General features: G+C 37.6%; 1 protein-coding gene across 4 annotated transcripts in view; it reads right to left on the reverse strand.

Moving 5' to 3' along the window:
• CDKAL1 (CDK5 regulatory subunit associated protein 1 like 1) overlaps positions 1 to 17,528 on the reverse strand; it is a 608,618-nt gene that overhangs the window by 382,923 nt on the left and 208,167 nt on the right. For all 4 annotated transcript variants that reach the window (XM_069562792.1, XM_069562791.1, XM_069562793.1 and 1 more), the window contains one exon: positions 9,216 to 9,336. In XM_069562792.1, the coding sequence (XP_069418893.1) occupies positions 9,216 to 9,336 (121 nt within the window). The remainder of the gene's footprint in view (positions 1 to 9,215; positions 9,337 to 17,528) is intronic.

Below are 17,528 nucleotides of genomic sequence, written 5' to 3' on the forward strand. Positions count from 1 at the left end.
TAGCAAGGAGAGATACGAAAGCCTTCCTCAGTGATCAGTGAAAAGAAATAAGAGGAAAACAATAGCATGGGAAAGACTAGAGATCTCTTCAAGAAAATTAGAGATGCCAATGGAATATTTCATGGAAAGATGGGCACAATAAAGGACAGAAACAGTATGGACCTAACAGAAGCAGATGATATTGAGAAGAGGTGGTAAGAATACACAGAAGAACTATACAAAAAAGATCTTCATAACCAAGATAACCACATGGTGTGATCACTAACCTAGAGTCAGACATTCTTGAGTGTGAAGTCAAGTGGGCCTTAGGAAGCCTCAGTATGAACAAAGCTAGTGGAGGTGATGGAATTCCAGTTGAGCTATTTCAAATCCTAAAAGATGATGCTGTGAAAGTGATGCACTCAATATGCCAGCAAATTTGGACAATTCAGCAATGGCCACAGGACTGGAAAAGGTCAGTTTCCATTCCAATCCCAAAAAAAGGCAATGCCAAAGTATGTTCAAACTACCACACAATTGCACTCATCTCATAAGCTAGCAAAGTAATGCTCAAACTCTCCAAGCAAGACTTCAATTCAACAGTACTTGAACCGTGAACTTCAGATGTTCAAGCTGGATTTAGAAAAGGCAGAGGAGCCAGAGATCAAATTGCCAACATTCGCTGGATCATCAAAAAAGCAAGAGAGTTCCAGAAAAACATCTGCTTCCGTTTTATTGACTACGCAAAAGCCTTTAATTGTGGATCACAAAAGAACGTGGAAAATTCTTCAAGAGATGGGAATACCAGACCACCTGACGTGCCTCCTAAGAAATCTGTAGGCAGGAGTTAGAACTGGACATGGAACAACATACTGGCTCCAAATAGGGAAAGGAGTACATCAAGGCTGTTTATTGTCACCCTGCTTATTTAACTTATATGCAGAGTACATCATGTGAAATACCAGGCTGGATGAAGCACAAGCTGAAATCAAGACTGCGAGGAGAAATATCAATAACCTCAGGTATGCAGATGACACCATCCTTATGGCAGAAAGTGAAGAACTAACGAACCTCTTGATGAAAGTGAAAGAAAAGAGTGAAAAAGTTGGCTTAAAACTCAACATTCAGAAAACAAAGATCATGGTAACCCATCCCGTCACTTCATGGCAAATAGATGGGGAAACAATGGAAACAGTTTGACCCTTAAGGACACTATTCTGTCTTGGTCCCTCCTTTACACTCACTCTAGACACTGGGTAGAGGATTCTGGCTGCCTGAGGCTAATCATACTGTCTCATCTGACTCAAGTGACCCTTTCTTGCAAGGTCTGATTTAATCACCCAGAACAGGTAGAAGGTGCCAGCTTACTTAAACTCTCATTGCAGATTTTGTGCTGGGACTTGCTTTCATTATAACCTGACAGCTAGGTTGTAGAAAGCAAACTAATCCTCACTGGTAGCTACTACTGTCCATCAAAAGACCTCTAGAGTTACACATGACAAAATTGACTTACATTAATTTATAGTCAATCAGTGGTCTAAATGTAAAAAAATGACACTGACTCATAAATTTTAAGTAAATGAGTGACTACTAAGTCTGCTGAATTCTTTTTGGAACATGTTTTATCTTAAGATACAGTCTCCTAGAGAAAGGTATCAGGACCTGAATGTCTCTGAGGATGGCACCAGGCTTAGGGAACTTTTCTCAGGATAGCAGATTCAGAATAGGGCCATGGTTAATACAATCAAGACATGTGAACAGAACAGTACAGTATAACTGAGCAAAAAAGAACATCTTATTTATTGACACCATGCTAAGATATTAACAACTTACAAAATATTAGAAAGATTCAGCCTAACACAAGTGTGATACTGCATATATTCAACCTCCAAGGATCTCTTTGGAACCTTAATTCAAGCTTTATAAGAATACTTACAATTAAATACCTCCAAAAAATGTTTTTTAACAGAACATTATTTTCTGAAAGCTATAATTTAAAAGTAACATTAAAAAACAGCATTTGAGGTTTACATTTTCCACATCTGTACTGATAAGGGCAGTAGTCTCGTTTGATGACAAAGGTCAAGGAAAAGACAACCCTTTTTCTGTGTGGCTGTCACATCTCACAGAAGGGCAGTAAGAGGATAACTGAGTGTCTCACATCTCTTACCTTCAGAGGTCTCAGGACTCACTGCTGTGTACCCTCACTCCTAGACGAGGGTCATGCTGGAACTTATGAGCACTTATTCCCCAGAATATGGAACAGAATAAGCTCCCCACAAAGGAGCCGCTATTTGCTCCGATTTAGAGCCATATGTTTTAGATTATTTCAGTCAGTACTGGTCATCTCTTGGCTCCGGAAATGTTCACCTTTGTGTATGTCATAATATCTAACACAATACCTGGTGATGTGGTAATAATCACTGCATTTTCAAATGCACTGTGATTATATCTAGTTAATAACTACTTCATGTCTTACCATTATAACCAGAAAGATGACCAAATGTTATTAGTAATTCTGTTTCTCTAAAAATAAGATCATTTGTATGAGAGAAATTTGCATTTTTGCTCTTTCATTCATTCAGTCACCTACCTATCTAGCTCTGGAATAGGGACTTACGAATTCTGGACATTACAGAAAAAAGTTAAAACATCCAAATTAGTTTATTTTCCCAAAGCTAAAGTGTCATGGGGTGGGAAGGGGAAATAACAGATACTTTAAAAATGAAAATAAATTTAAGTATGTAATCTCAAAAAAATTAGATTCCCCTTAAAAGTTACCATATACCATCATTTTATGTCTGGCAGATGGCAAATAACAAGAAAGACAAGATAAATTTTAAAAGAGAAAGTATCAGTAAAGTATTACAGGGTCAGAGGGTATTTTCTAAGATGTGTTTAGCCCTGTGGAGGATTATCCCTTCAAATTGAGGATAATCTGATAGTAGTGTCTAAAAAATGACATATCAGAACCGCTGAGCAGCATCCAACTCCTGGCTTTGGAAGAACAAAAATTGCCAAGGGATTGTCAAAAATGATGACTTTAATAGTGACAGGGAAGGCAAAATGAACCAGAGATTTTCTTTATGGCCCAAGTTCTGATTTTAACTTTTTGTCCCCAGCACCACCTTCTTCCTCCACACTCCATTCTCACTACTGAAAGATAAATAAGCAATCACACAAACGGGGTCCCTGGACAAAACACTGAGCTTTTCAACCTCAGCATACTTCTTCCTTTCATGCACATGTTGACTCCCCGTTATACTGACCAGAACACTTGGTTGACACACTTCTACATAAATACCCAGAGATTTCCTACTCTCTCGTGTGTCAGAACCATGACCTCACTCCATGAATTTAATGAACGGGAAACAAAAATTAGAAACAAAAAACACTCTGGATGAATCTTCAAATTTCATTAAATATATCCTCAGAAACAAGATTATTTCTGGCCAAATATTTAATTAGAATCTCAGACTGCATATGGATTCCAGTTTTAAAAAATGCCAAGAGTAGAATATCAGCTGAACACTACCATCAAAGGCAGAAAAGAGGGGAAGAAGAAAAGTGATAAATCCTTGAAGGTGAGGGTTATTCTGATCGAGCACTGGGTGTATCTGAAGTCAGTAGCATCAAAAAGAGACCACGACATTAACATATCAACCAAAGCGTAAGGGGTGTGACACAGAACTGCCACCCTCCATCCCACCTGACGACATGGAGAGACTGAACATCTTTTTCTAAATCAGTGAAAATCTGTAAGAAAAATGAAGAGATAAGTTCTACAACCAAACTTACGTCCTTAAATCCTATCTCTAAGGAATTATGAAAGCATCTTTCTCCCAGCACTTACCTGTCTACCTATGTTCACAACTGTTCCTGTTCAGTTTCTCCTGTCCATATATTTCTAATCCTTACCTCTCTGCCTCTATAAACAAGCTCAGAAAAATCTTTCTAAAGACCATCTCTCTCACTTTATAGTTGAACTCCTCCAAAGAGTAATCATCATTTAGCAAAGTCCACTAATTTCTAACAAGATTTCTAATTTTCCCACTCTTTCAAAGTGGTTCACCTATGAAATTAAGACACTTGCCCCTTGGAAGGAAAGCTGTGACAAACCTAGACAGCATATTAAAAAGCAAAGACCTTACTCTGCTGACAAAGGTCAGTTTAGTCAAAGCTATGGTTTTTCCAGTAGTCATGTACAGATGTGAGAGCTGGACCATAAAGAAGGCTGAGCATTGAAGAACTGATGTCTTTGAATTGTGGTACCTGGAGAAGATTCTTAAGAGATGCTTGGAGAACAAAGAGATCAAACCAGTCAATCCTAAAGGAAACTCACCCTAAATATTCATTGAAACGATTGATGCTGAGGCTCCAAACTTTATTCACCTGATGCGAAGAGCTAGCTCATTGAAAAAGACCCTGATGCTAGGGAACATTGAGGGCAAGAAGAGAAGGGGGCGACAGAGGATGAGATAGTTGGACTGCATCACTGACTCAACGGACATGAGTTTGAGAAATCCAGGAGATAGTGAAGGACAGGCTGCAGTTATAGGTTTGCAAAGAGTTGGACAGGACTTGGCAACTGAAGAGCAACAACAATCCCAGTATTACTTCTCCTTAAGGAATCGGGAGTAATAGTTAGACATTACACATTCATAAAACCTTCACCTCTGACTAGTTCTACTTCATAAATAATTCCTCTCTCTTCTTTTATTTTCTGTACACAGGCACTGACCATTCACCTTCAATGACCTCAATTCTCACCCCTCCAACTAAGGCTTCTTTTCAGCCTTGTACTTCTACCTCCAAACGCTCTTTGGAACTTCTAGCTCCATGATAACAAATAAATCCACTGAAGAATGCCAAAGCCCATCTCCTTAACCATTTCACAGTTCTGCCACCCTAGCTTTTCATTCCCGAAACTACCACCCAGGCACTTGTTCCTTCCTGGTTGGGTTGCTATCAGAACCACAGGCAAGAAACATGGGTGGCCTACAGATACTGATGTTGGGGCGGGGGGAGGGAGAGAGAGAGAGAGAGAGAGAGTGAGTGTGTGTGTGTGTGTCTATAGCATTTCAAATGTTATTATAATGCAAAGATTATTCTGTCCCCTCACTTAATATGACTCCTTGTTCCTATGAACCCACAAAAATATCTGATGGGAATAGTGGATAAGTCACAGTCTCAGCCACCTACTAGCTGCAGGACAACGTGAAGTCACCAAACTCTCTGTAACCTAGTTTCCTCATCTACTAAAAAAATCTCCTGGGCTGTTCTGATACAGAAATACAGGAGAAAATACACATTTCACAGAATTGTGTCTGGCACGTATTAAGCACTTAACATACATTGTTGTTGTTATTGTTCAGTCATACTCCTTTTCCAATTTGGAACCAGTCTGCTATTCCATGTCCGGTTCTAACCGTTACTTCTTGACCCTCATACAGAAGACAGGTTTCTCAGGAGACAGGTAAGTTGGTCTGGTATCCCCATCTCTTTAAGAATTTTCCAGTTTGTTGTGATCCACACAGTCAAAGGCTTTAGTGTAGTGAAAGAAATAGATGTTTTTCTGGAAATCCCTTGCTTTCTCTATGATCCAATGAATGTTGGCAATTTGATCTCTGGTTCCTCTGCCTTTTCTAAATCCAGCTTGTACATCTGGAAGTTCTCGGTTCATGTACTGCTAAAGTTTAGCTTAAAGGATTTTTGAGCATTGCCTTGCTAGCATGTGAAATGAGCACAATTGTATGGTAGTTTGAATAGTCTTTGGCATTGATACATACATTCAGCTCAGTTGCTCAGTCGTGTCTGACTCTTCGCGACCCCATGAATCACAGCACGCCAGGCCTCCCTGTCCATCACCAAACCCCGGAGTTCACTCAGACTCATGTCCATCGAGTCAGTCATGCCATCCAGCCATCTCATCCTCTGTCGTCCCCTTCTCCTCCTGCCCCCAATCCCTCCCAGCATCAGAGTCTTTTCCAATGCAATGATTAATTTTATTCTTACTTGTATTGAGTCATATCCACATAGTTTTATCATCCTATTAGACAACATGTGCCTATTTATGTCTACAAGGAGTCCTTACCCCATAAGGGACAGTCTAGAAACAAGAGTGACATTGGACAAGGGGCAGCTAACCTCAAAAGGTTCATCTCAAAAAAAAAAAGGACACTGTAAATTGGGATAAGGAACAGAGTGGACCAAATTTATACATGCAATACAGCAAGGATAAATAATTGAACATAATATTGGGACAGTATAGAAGGAAAAGATAAGTGCTATTTAAGAAATAAAGGTACTCATATTATACACAATATGATCAAATAAATAGTCGTCTCAGCTCATCCACAATCTAGCATGATCTGAGAGTTTCAATTTGTTCCTTGGCTAAAGCAACCAATATACCCCTTTTACATTTTAATTTAGAACTGTAAAACTGTAGAGTTTAACAGTCACTTTGATAATTTACCAATACATGGAATGAAATTTGTTACAAATGAATCCTTTCCCTAACTGATAAATACAACATTTAAATGAAACTTGTATATCCATATTTAATTTGAAAGCCATAAAACTTTGAAAAGCGTAAGATTTTGATGGAAGTGATCATTTTCATTTGAAAGAAATAATTACCCATAGAACTCTTAAAATATTTAAATGTAAACAAAAAAAAAAGCTATGAGCTCTATCAGAGGTTTAAAAAAAAATCAAGGTAAAGATGTTAAGAGTGATATCGTTGACAAACACTGACAGAGATACTTTCATCTGGGAACAAGTGATAAGGCTCCAATTGACTCCGAAGAATAATTAGCAGTCGGAAAAGTTTAGAAACTCTTACCTCAAAGAGTGACAGTATGAACTGAATCCTCTTAATAGTGGAAGAATGTTTGCTAATTTACTTACTAAGGGGCAATCCTATACAGTAATAAGAGAGATGTAAGAGGATGAGAGAGTGAAAGGAAATATCCAGCAAGCTTTAAAAAGTCCATAGCCTCATTTTAAGAAACATTAAGCCCAAGAGAAGAAAATGTTAAATTATAATATAGGGGAAGAAATTTTTAACTTAATGCATTTACAATGGCTACCTATGGGAAATTTTGAAAAATGTATAGCCAAATAAATCAGAAATAATTTAAAAATACAACATTAATTCAACATTTATCGAGTACTCACTTTGTACTAGACACTGAAGTCAGAGGTAGTAACAGTGACAACTGAAATACTTTCTAAACTCAGGATGCTCACGATGCGGTAGAAAATACAAAGTATACATTCTGAAAAGTGCCATAGTCAAGGCAGACAGGGAATGCTGCAGGTGCAGAGGAAGGCCTTCAGTCATGAGGGAGGGACAAGCAGCCACCCACAGAAAGGGGCACACAACACTGTCAGCAGGACTGCCCGAAAAAGTGGAGAATAGTAAGACTTGCTTGGGGCGGCGGCGGGGTTCTGAATCTTCCACACTGAGAGCCAGAGTTAGTCCTGGACAAGTTCACAAAGTCAGCTGAAAGTCCCCCAGGGCTTTTAGGGAAAAATCAACATTCCCTGGTCTTTGGCCGCAGTGGTGGGATGAACCAGAAGGTGATGAGACAAGAGCAAAGATGACCAGTGACAACACACTTGCCATAGTATAGGGGTAAAGGATGGCACAGGCTGGGAAAGAGGCAGGAAGATGCTGAAGCTGGAGAGATAAGTTCACCTGTTCTCAATGGGAAAGGGCATGAAGAAAGCAAAGGGCAGGTAAAGACCAATTTTTTTTTTTTTATTTTACTTTGCAATACTGTATTGGTTTTGCCATACATTGACATGAATCCACCACGGGTGTACATGCGTTCCCAAACATGAACCCCCCTCCCACCTCCCTCCCCATAACATCTCTCTGGGTCATCCCCGTGCACCAGCCCCAAGCATGCTGTATCCTGCGTCGGACACAGACTGGCGATTCGATTCTTACATAATAGCATACATGTTACAATGCCATTTTCCCAAATCATCCCACCCTCTCCCTCTCCCTCTGAGTCCAAAAGTCCGTTATAGAACTCTGTGTCTTTTTTGCTGTCTTGCATACAATGGGCCAAAGAACTAAATAGACATTTCTCCAAAGAAGACATACGGATGGCTAACAAACACATGAAAAGATGCTCAACATCACTCATTATTAGAGAAATGCAAATCAAAGCCACAATGAGGTACCACTTCACACCAGTCAGAATGGCTGCAATCCAAAAATCTGCAAGCAATAAATGCTGGAGAGGGTGTGGAGAAAAGGGAACCCTCCTACACTGTTGGTGGGAATGCAAACTAGTACAGCCACTTTGGAGAACAGTGTGGAGATTCCTTAAAAAATTGCAAATAGAACTACCTTATGACCCAGCAATCCCACTGCTGGGCATGCACACCGAGGAAACCAGAATTGAAAGAGACACATGTACCCCAATGTAAAGAGGGAAGTTAGATAAAATTTTAAAGGAGTAGGAAGGCTTAAATCCGTGGGAAATGAGAGGCAGATGCATAAATGGAGGGACCCCTTGATGTTTAAATTTAAGTTTATTATCAGCCTATGATAATGTAGATCAAAGTGGGAAATAAGTAACTTTATCAGATGCAGTCATAATTTAAACAAAAGGAAATAAAACCAAGTATGTCTCGTTATCCCAGGAGTTAAGAGTCAGGCAGAACTTCAGATCAACATGGAACTCAGAGTACTTGATATCCAGTCACAACGTGTATTTATTTGCAGTTTAAGGCTCATAAAAGTAACACTGAAAAAACCTTCATTTCAGATAGTTAAGAATCAGAATATGGTTAGGATCTTGGGCAATATTTACTATAAAACCCACTCAAAAAATAGTCAAAGATGATGGGTGTAGTAACCATTTTACAAAATGTAATACTCTTCTTAAAAAGATTTTATCCAAGGGCAGAGCTGAAAAATAAAATCCATGTTTCTAACCAAAAAGGAGAAGTTAGAATAATGTTAATTTTTTAATTTTTTATCTTCATAAAGACAAAAACCCTTGCTGCAAATATAAGTGTAACTGCGTACAGGGAACATCTTAGAGGGAATGATATTCAGGTATGATTCTTTAAAAAAGTCACTTTTTATTTTTCTTTCCCATGGAAATGTTCAATTACTTTCCTATATCATATAGCTAGGAAAACAAACAAACAAACAAACAAAAAACTAGAGTACACTGAATGTTTAATGAGTAAGTGCAAGAGAAGCTTACCCCGTATTGATGGAAATGATTTCTATCAGTGGATTCTTCCTAATCTTTGGCAAATCCAGTCGTGCTCCCCCCAAACGTTTTCCATTATCCTTTTTCTGACCCAACAGTCTCACAGAGTGACCTTCAAATAAAGCACATAAATATATGTGAGCATGAGTCATACAACATCACTTTAATTTACTGCTTTCAACAAATGTGTTGATATTTGCATTTAACTTTTTCTTTTATGAAAACAAACAAAAATGACCCAGAGAAGATATGATCATTGGCCCTAAGTAATACTACCAAAGGGAAAGACAGCTGCGGCCAAGTCCTCCAGTCATAAGCGCCTTGCTTAGAATATTTGCACATTTATACTGCACTAATGAGAGAAATAGGAATATCTTCAGCGTGTCATGCCACAGGTCTGAGTGGTCTCTAACACAGATATCTAGGAAGTAGGAAGGGTTTACTTGGTCCTGAAGGCCAAGTGCAAAAGCAGATCATCTGCTCAAGGCAAATTGTCAATCAAAGAAGTAAAAAATGAAAAGCTGAGATAAAATGACACATGAGGGTTGGATTTTTAAGAAAAAAAAAGTTTTTAAACAATTTTCCAAAAACCATTACAAAAGAATCAGAACACTAAGACCCATTAAAATTCTGAATTAACTGTAGACTTACAGACAAGTTGGAAGAACTGAACAAAGAATTTCCATCTGCTTGATATTTCCTAATTATTATTTTGCCATTTTATTTATACACACACATACAATTTTTTAATAATATCACTGAGGTACATCCTATATAACTCACCCATTGTACATACACAATTCAACAATTTTAAATGAACTTATACAGCTGTACAGTCATCATGACCCATTTTTAGAACATTTAGAACATCACCTCCAAAATTCCCTCAAGCTTATTTATAGTCTATCCCTGCTCCCAAACCAAAGATACATTTTGTTAATCTATCAACCAGCTGATGAACATTTGGACTGTTTCCAATTAACACCTTTTATAATAAAGCTTCTATATCTGAATACAGATCTTCATGCAGATATATGTGTTCATTTCTCTTGGATAGATATCTAGGAAAATTGTGGGTTATGCTGTAAATTTAAATTTTATAAGAAAAAACTGTTTTTGAAAGAAGTGCTACCATTTTTATACCCCACCAGCAATGTATGAGGGTTTGAGTTTCTCCACATCACCAAGACCTCATACTGTAACTTCTGAGAACAGCTATTCTAGTGGGCATGTTGTGGTATATTATTGTGCTTTGAGTGACTATGCATTCCATGATGATAAGGATACTGAGCACTTTTTCATGTGATTAGCCAACTGTATTCCCAATTGGTAATATGTTGTGATGGTTAATTTTATATGTCAAGTTGACTGGGCCACAGGGTCCCCAGACATTTAGCCAAACACTATTTTGGGTGTGTCTGTGGGGGTGTTTCCACATGAGACTGATATTGAATTAGTAGACTTGAGTAAAGCAGATTGCTCAGCCTAACACTGGTAGGCATAATGCAATTAATCAAAGACTTGAACAGAACAAAAAGGCTGAGTAAGAGGGAACTTCTCCCACCTGACTACTGAGCTGACTAATTGGTCTTTGCCAGCCTTCAGACTCAGAATGAAATATTAGATCTTCTGGGGTCTCATGCCTTCCCAATTGCTTACCAGAACTTACACCGTCAACTCTCCTGATTCTCTGGCCTTTGGGCTTGGACCAGAACTACACATCAGCTCTCTGAAGTCTTCACCTTGTTGACTATTGGGAATTCTCAGCCTCCTTGATGGTGGGAGCATGTAACATAATAAGACATGCCTTTACACACACACACACACACCCTACTGGGCTCTCTTTCTCTGGGGAACCCTCACCAGTGCAAATGTCTACTCTAGTATTTTGCCAATATTTTAGTTGTAGTGTTTGTCTTATTATTGAATTACAAGAATTCTTTACATATTCTGGTTATATGACCTTTACGACATATATGATTTGTAAATATTTTCTCAGTCTGTGGCTTACAGTTTCACTTTCATGATAGCATATTTTGAAAACTGAAGCTTTTTTAAATTTAATGAAGCTCAACTTACTATATTTTATTTTATAGCTCATGCTTTGGGTGTCATATCTAAGAACTCTCTGACTAGACCAAGAGCCCAAAGATTTCTCCTACATTTTCTTCTACAATTTTTATCATTTTCACTCTAATAATTGGGTCTAGGGCCCACTGTGTTACTTTTTTTTAATAAAGGTCTAACTTTATTTTTGCACACAGATATTCAACTGTCCCAGCTTCATTTCTTTTCCTTCTTCCTCCTTTGTGTTATTGTCATCACATATATTAACATATACTGCTGTGAAAGTGTTAGTTGCTCAGTCGTGTCTGAATCTTTGCGACCCCATGGACTGTAGCCCGCCAAGTTCCTCTGTCCATGGAATTCTTCAGACAAGAATACTGGAGAAGTGGCCAGTCATTCCCTTCTCTAAGGGATCTTTCCAACCCAGGGATCAAAGCAGGGTCCATTGCATTGCAGGCAGATTCTTTACCATCTGAGGTACCAGGAAAGACCTCAAATAGTTGTATAAACTCAAAAATATAATGCTAGAATTGTTGTTTTATACAATTGCATGTTTTTTTTAAATGTTAAAAATATCTAAGTACAGAGTACAATATATTTACCCACATAATCACCACTTCTAGCACTCTTCATTTCCTCCTGGGGATTTCCATTTGGCACCACTTTCTGCCTGAAAAATTATCTTTAATAGTTCTTGTAAACCAAGAAAAAATGTTATTTGGAAATGTCTTTGGTTTGCTGTTATTTGTGAAGGATACTTTTGCTAGGTATAGAAATCTTAGTTGACAGTTTTGTTCTCTGAGTACTGAATGCATCACTCCACTGTCTTTGACCTCTGTTGCTTCTGATGAGAAGTCAACCATTAATCTTGTTGTTCTACTACACACAGTATTAATATGTCATTTGTCTTATGCAATAAAGTTTTTCCCTCTCTTTCAACAATGACTATGATGTGCATAGGTGCAGATCTCTGGGATTTTTCCACATGGAACTCACTTTGGGGTTCCAAAAAGCTAAGTAACAGTTTTCATCAACTTTGGGAAGCTTGTTGTTGTTGTTATTGCTTTTTTACTGGATTCTTTTGTGACTCCCATGATGATACATCTGTTGGTGTGCCAGATGTCCCACTGGTCTCTGAGGCCTTTCTCATTTTTCATCTGCTCTTCTACCCAAGTCAGGTCTTTCTCTTCGTCTATCCACAAATGTTCTTCTGCCATCTCAGATCTGCAGTTGAGCCTCGCTAATGCATGTTTCACTTCAGCTACTGTACTTTTCAACTCCAGATTTCCTACTGGTTCTCATATAATTTCCATTATTTTGTAATTCTTTATTCAAGTCATTGTCATCATCCTTTTCTTAAGCCTTTTAACATCACTTCACTTAGTTCTATCAAGTCTCTGTCTTCTAAATCCAACATTTCTGGCCAAAGACAATTGATACTTACTGCTTTGTCCCACCTTGATTATGGTTATACTTGGTTTTGTTTCCTTTCATTGAAGCATAGTTGATTTACAAAGTTGTGTTTAACGTCTGCTACATAGCAAAGTGGCTCACTTACACGTATATTTGGTTTCTTTGTATCTATTATAATATTTTATTAAATATTAGAAATTTTAGGTAATATATTGCAGCAATTCTCAATTCACATTTATCCCCTAAAGGTTACTGCTGTCTTTGTTTAGTAATTCACCTGGACTAAATCTATGAATTAGATTAGCATGCAAGCTCCAGCAGACAGGTAAGTTTAAGTGGTTTGGGCCCGCTCTGGTCCCTGCTAGGCATATGTACCCTCTAATCAACCTTCAGTCTGTGAAGAGTTATCAAGCATCCTCTCTCTGTCTCACTTCCCAGAAGTCTCTGCTAAAGCTATCGCTAGTCTGTCTGTCTACTACTTCTGCCAAACAAGCTACAACTTCAGGTATATAGAGTCAGAGACACTCCATCCCCTACCTACTGCCACCCCCTCCACCAAACCTACTCACCCCTAGCCACTTGCCATTAAAGTCTAAACAGTTCTTCAAGTCAACTGAGGCTTCTTGGTGCAGCAGTGAAGCTGCTGGTTTTCACAGCCTGCTCTGCCCTAGGTGAACAACCTTGCCTATGGAGCTGAGGAAAGAAAATAACAGTACCACCTTAGACTCACACTGTTCTTACCAAAAGCACAAACACCTTAGACTCACACTGTTTTTACCCAAAGTTCAGTTGTTCGCACAGAGACACACTTCTCAGTTTGCTGACTGCTATTGGTCAGTTTCCACAGTGACAGAATGGTTTGGTTTTGACCATTTGTCCAGTTTTATTGCTGCTTGTGGGGAGATTTGTTGACCTTCACATACAGTCATGCCACAAGCTAATCAAAGCCAAATTTTTAAAAGCAATTATTTAAAATAACTTCAAATACATAATTAGCACAGATATAAGACTCATATAAGCAATTATATATATATGTTTCATCATCCCTCAATTCAGAAAGATATATTGCTTAAACATCTCCTGTTCAGATAGCTTTTCAGGACTAGAAGTAATAAAACCATTAGTCATAGCCTTTTTGTACTAATCACTTTAATAAGAAACATTAAGTACTTCATTTACTCTGAAAATTCTTGCTCTGATGGAGAAACATAGCTCGACTCAGGCAAGCATTTGGCATACCAGATTTCACAGATTTCCAAGATAAGTTCAACTCTTCTATCACAAGTCTAGTTAATGAAGAGGTGAGCAAGATTGGCATGATAACGTAATAGTTCTGAGAGATGCCAAAAGTTCAATAATGACTATGCAAAGGCATGCTATTTTCATACTAGCATGAGACAAATTTCATTATATCCTGCTGAGACTTCAGCAATATGAGCCCGTACTAATAACATTTGATAAATTATTCATCTCCACTATCTACATGCAAATAAAGGAACATATCTCTGCTTGATGATATAATGAGTTATTTTCCAATCCAATGATTCATTAAAGAGTGGCAGACCTAACAATAGTCTGGGTTTTTTTTTTTTTAATTGAAAAAATGTACTACACTAAAAATAAAGTAGGAAATAATATAAAATCCCTTCATTATATCTGGCCAAAGATGAAAGAAAGGAAATTCTATCACATAATGATTATTAAAAATAAAAATAAAAACAGGGCAGCAGTATAAAACTTTTACACCTGTTATATATCATCTCTTTTAAAAATCTTTTTGCAAACAGAACTGCTGCATCAAATTAACTCCTTATATCTATAGACCACAGAATAAAAACATATGCTCTTAATATTAATACAAATCACTACCCATTATATGAGTAGGTATCAGTATTACCCTCTAAAACAAACTGAAATTTGGCAAAATAAAGAATAAAACTGAAGATGTCTTAAACAAGGTTTATCTGTGGGACAGAAAGATAGGAAAAAAGGACTCAGGAAAGGGAAACATGCTCAAGGAGTAAAAATCTGGAAGGCAAAAAGGAAACTCTGAGAGCAAATTTATATTGAAAATGAACATGCTATACTTCTGAAGGGACCAAGCCACATGGACCACCATTAGACACTCACACATGGCTTCTCTGTTCAGTTCCTTCTGGATGGTCACTGATGCCTAGCACTGTAACGGAAAGAGAATGCTGTTCAATGAATACTGATTTATTTTGTGACTCCTGTAAATTTCATCACCCTTTGTGGCTAAAGAGAAGGAGAGGAAGAAAAGAAAACAGGACAACAGAATTTGAAAGAAGAGCCGAGTAAAAATATTAATTTTTACATCATTTCAACGGGCCTTCCTGATAGCTCAGGTGGTAAAGAATCTGCCTGCAATGCAGGAGACCATGGTTCAATTCCTGGGTAGGGAAGATCCCTTGGGGAAGGAATAGGCTACCCACTCCAGTATTGTTGGGCTTCTCTTGTGGCTTAGCTGGTAAAGAATCCACCTGCAATGTGGGAGACCTGGGTTCGATCCCTGGGTTGGAAAGATTCCCTGGAGAAAGGAACAGCTACCCACTTCAATACTCTGGCCTGAAGAATTCCATGGACTATACAGTCCATAGGGTCGCAAAGAGTCAGACACAACTGAGCACCTTTCACTTTTTCAATCACACATAATAAGAGGAAGAAGTATTAATAGGAACAGTTGGAAACAATTATGCTCAGGATGGCCAGGTCAACTGATAATAACATGAGACCTCTGAGGAGACAGAAATAAAGATGTAAGTGATTAAAACAGAAATGTATGGTTTTAATGCAAGGATGAAAAAAGAAGATTGCCTTATATGTAGAATGGGACACACTCAAATGTTCTATTTCCAGAGATCTTTTATCTTTCCAATTTTCAATGTAAATTCACATTTCATCTCCTTTAAATAATGGTCAAATATGTCTCAGTGGGCTTATTAACTATCTTTAATAAACTTCTCTCTAAGTTGTTACAAGTGTCACATAAAATTCATCCTGTTAAACCAAATTTAATTTTAAGCCTGAGGCTTTCAGCAGTTATTTATAAATCAGCTACAAAACCCTGATTCTGTGCTGGTTTTTACATTTGATCTAATTCAGTAAAGAATGTTACTAAACCATTTTATTAGCTAAAATTATTATACATTACAAAGTATGGAACCTAAAGCTAGTTTGCTTTATATAATTCACTATGCATACTTGTGAATTCATAATACTGACAAACCTATATGAAAAAGGCATGTTTTGAACAATAATTGCTATACTTGTTGAATTAACATTCAGTGTTCTTTTGGATTTTTCAGGGGCAAATAATCTTTTCCAAATCTCACAGGGCTAACTGCATTGGACATTATTAGAGCTGAGGAAAAACATCCCACCCATACATACTAGAAAACCCAATCTGTCAACATATCAGGAATCCAATTATAATGGTGATTTACAAGCAGAAACGTACCAACCCCTGGAATATGTGTATATATAAATAGACACATACATAGAGTGATAGAAATAGGACTACCTACAAAATACATATTTATTAATGAAACTATGTTTCCATGTAAAAATCAAACCTCCCCCTCTGATTCTTCAAACTACAGTGAGTTATACAAAAGCCTTAGAATATCATTACACATTAGAGGAGCACTGGTAATCTGGCAGCTTGTATTTCAATTGTTTATTTCTTTTCCTTTTAATTTCTTTTTCTTCTAACGGCTCTATAAACAGCCAGACTTTCCTTTAATATTTCATCCATTTCACCTAATTTTAAAGGTCATTCACTATTTCCTTAATATATGACCACCCACCTCCACCACCACCAGAGAGGCCTCATGCCAAATTTTTTCATCCCTTACTAACTGCTCTCACTTCACACAAATTCAGTCCTATTAATAGCCATTCCAAAGACCTATCTGAACCCTAAGCTCTGGGTCAGCCCGCTGGAAAACTTCCTAATAAAGCAATCCAACACGATGCTGGGGACAGAGGGTAAGAGAAGGCAGATATATATTCAAGCAAAAATTTCTAAAAACGAGTAAATGCACTACAAACACAACTCTCACCTAAGTAAACATAGTCCCATCAATTTGAATATGGTTTAAGAATATTAGAAAGCCAGTGCTCAATTTACTCTGTTTTTCTACAAAATGCTTGGCACTGTTTCTTGGCATAGCCTCCAAAGGCTTTTTAACTACTTAATTAGACAGAAAAACAAAAATTTGGCCAAAAGTTTGTCTCTACTCCAACCAATGTCATTCTTTAGATGTAGGCTCCTCCCAAGAAAGCCAGCATTCTCCAACAGTCACACTTAGTAACTCTCTTGAAATACTGTCATCTTAAAAGAAGAGAGCAATGTAAAACAAAGAAGCTGGGTTAAGTGAGAGAAGCAGCTAATCTAAGCTGGAAAATTTTACCTGAAATTCCAGAATTGATGCAAAAACACAATATCAGTACAATTTGAGTGTCAATTTTAACTACTAAGATTTCAGCAATCATGAAAATTTTTAATGTTAACTAGAACAATGACACTTAGAAAAAGACAATAAGAGAAGAATAGTAAGAATCAATTGTCCAAAAAGACAGAATTCAAAGCGTGAATCAAAGTAAAAGTGAAGAAAGCCTACTAAAGTTCTGATGTTACCAGCATGCATTTTCAGAGTTTGGGGTTGGAGAGGAAGACAGGACAAAAACAAAATACAAAGCCTAAAAGAAAAAAAATTGCCTTAGAACATTCCATTCCAACATGTTTTCCTCTTTACATCTTCCATAGTTCCAGCTACTTCTGCTGCTAAGTCACTTCAGTTG

This window comes from Ovis canadensis, chromosome 20, assembly GCF_042477335.2.
Source record: "Ovis canadensis isolate MfBH-ARS-UI-01 breed Bighorn chromosome 20, ARS-UI_OviCan_v2, whole genome shotgun sequence".
Classification (NCBI taxonomy): Eukaryota; Metazoa; Chordata; class Mammalia; order Artiodactyla; family Bovidae; genus Ovis; species Ovis canadensis.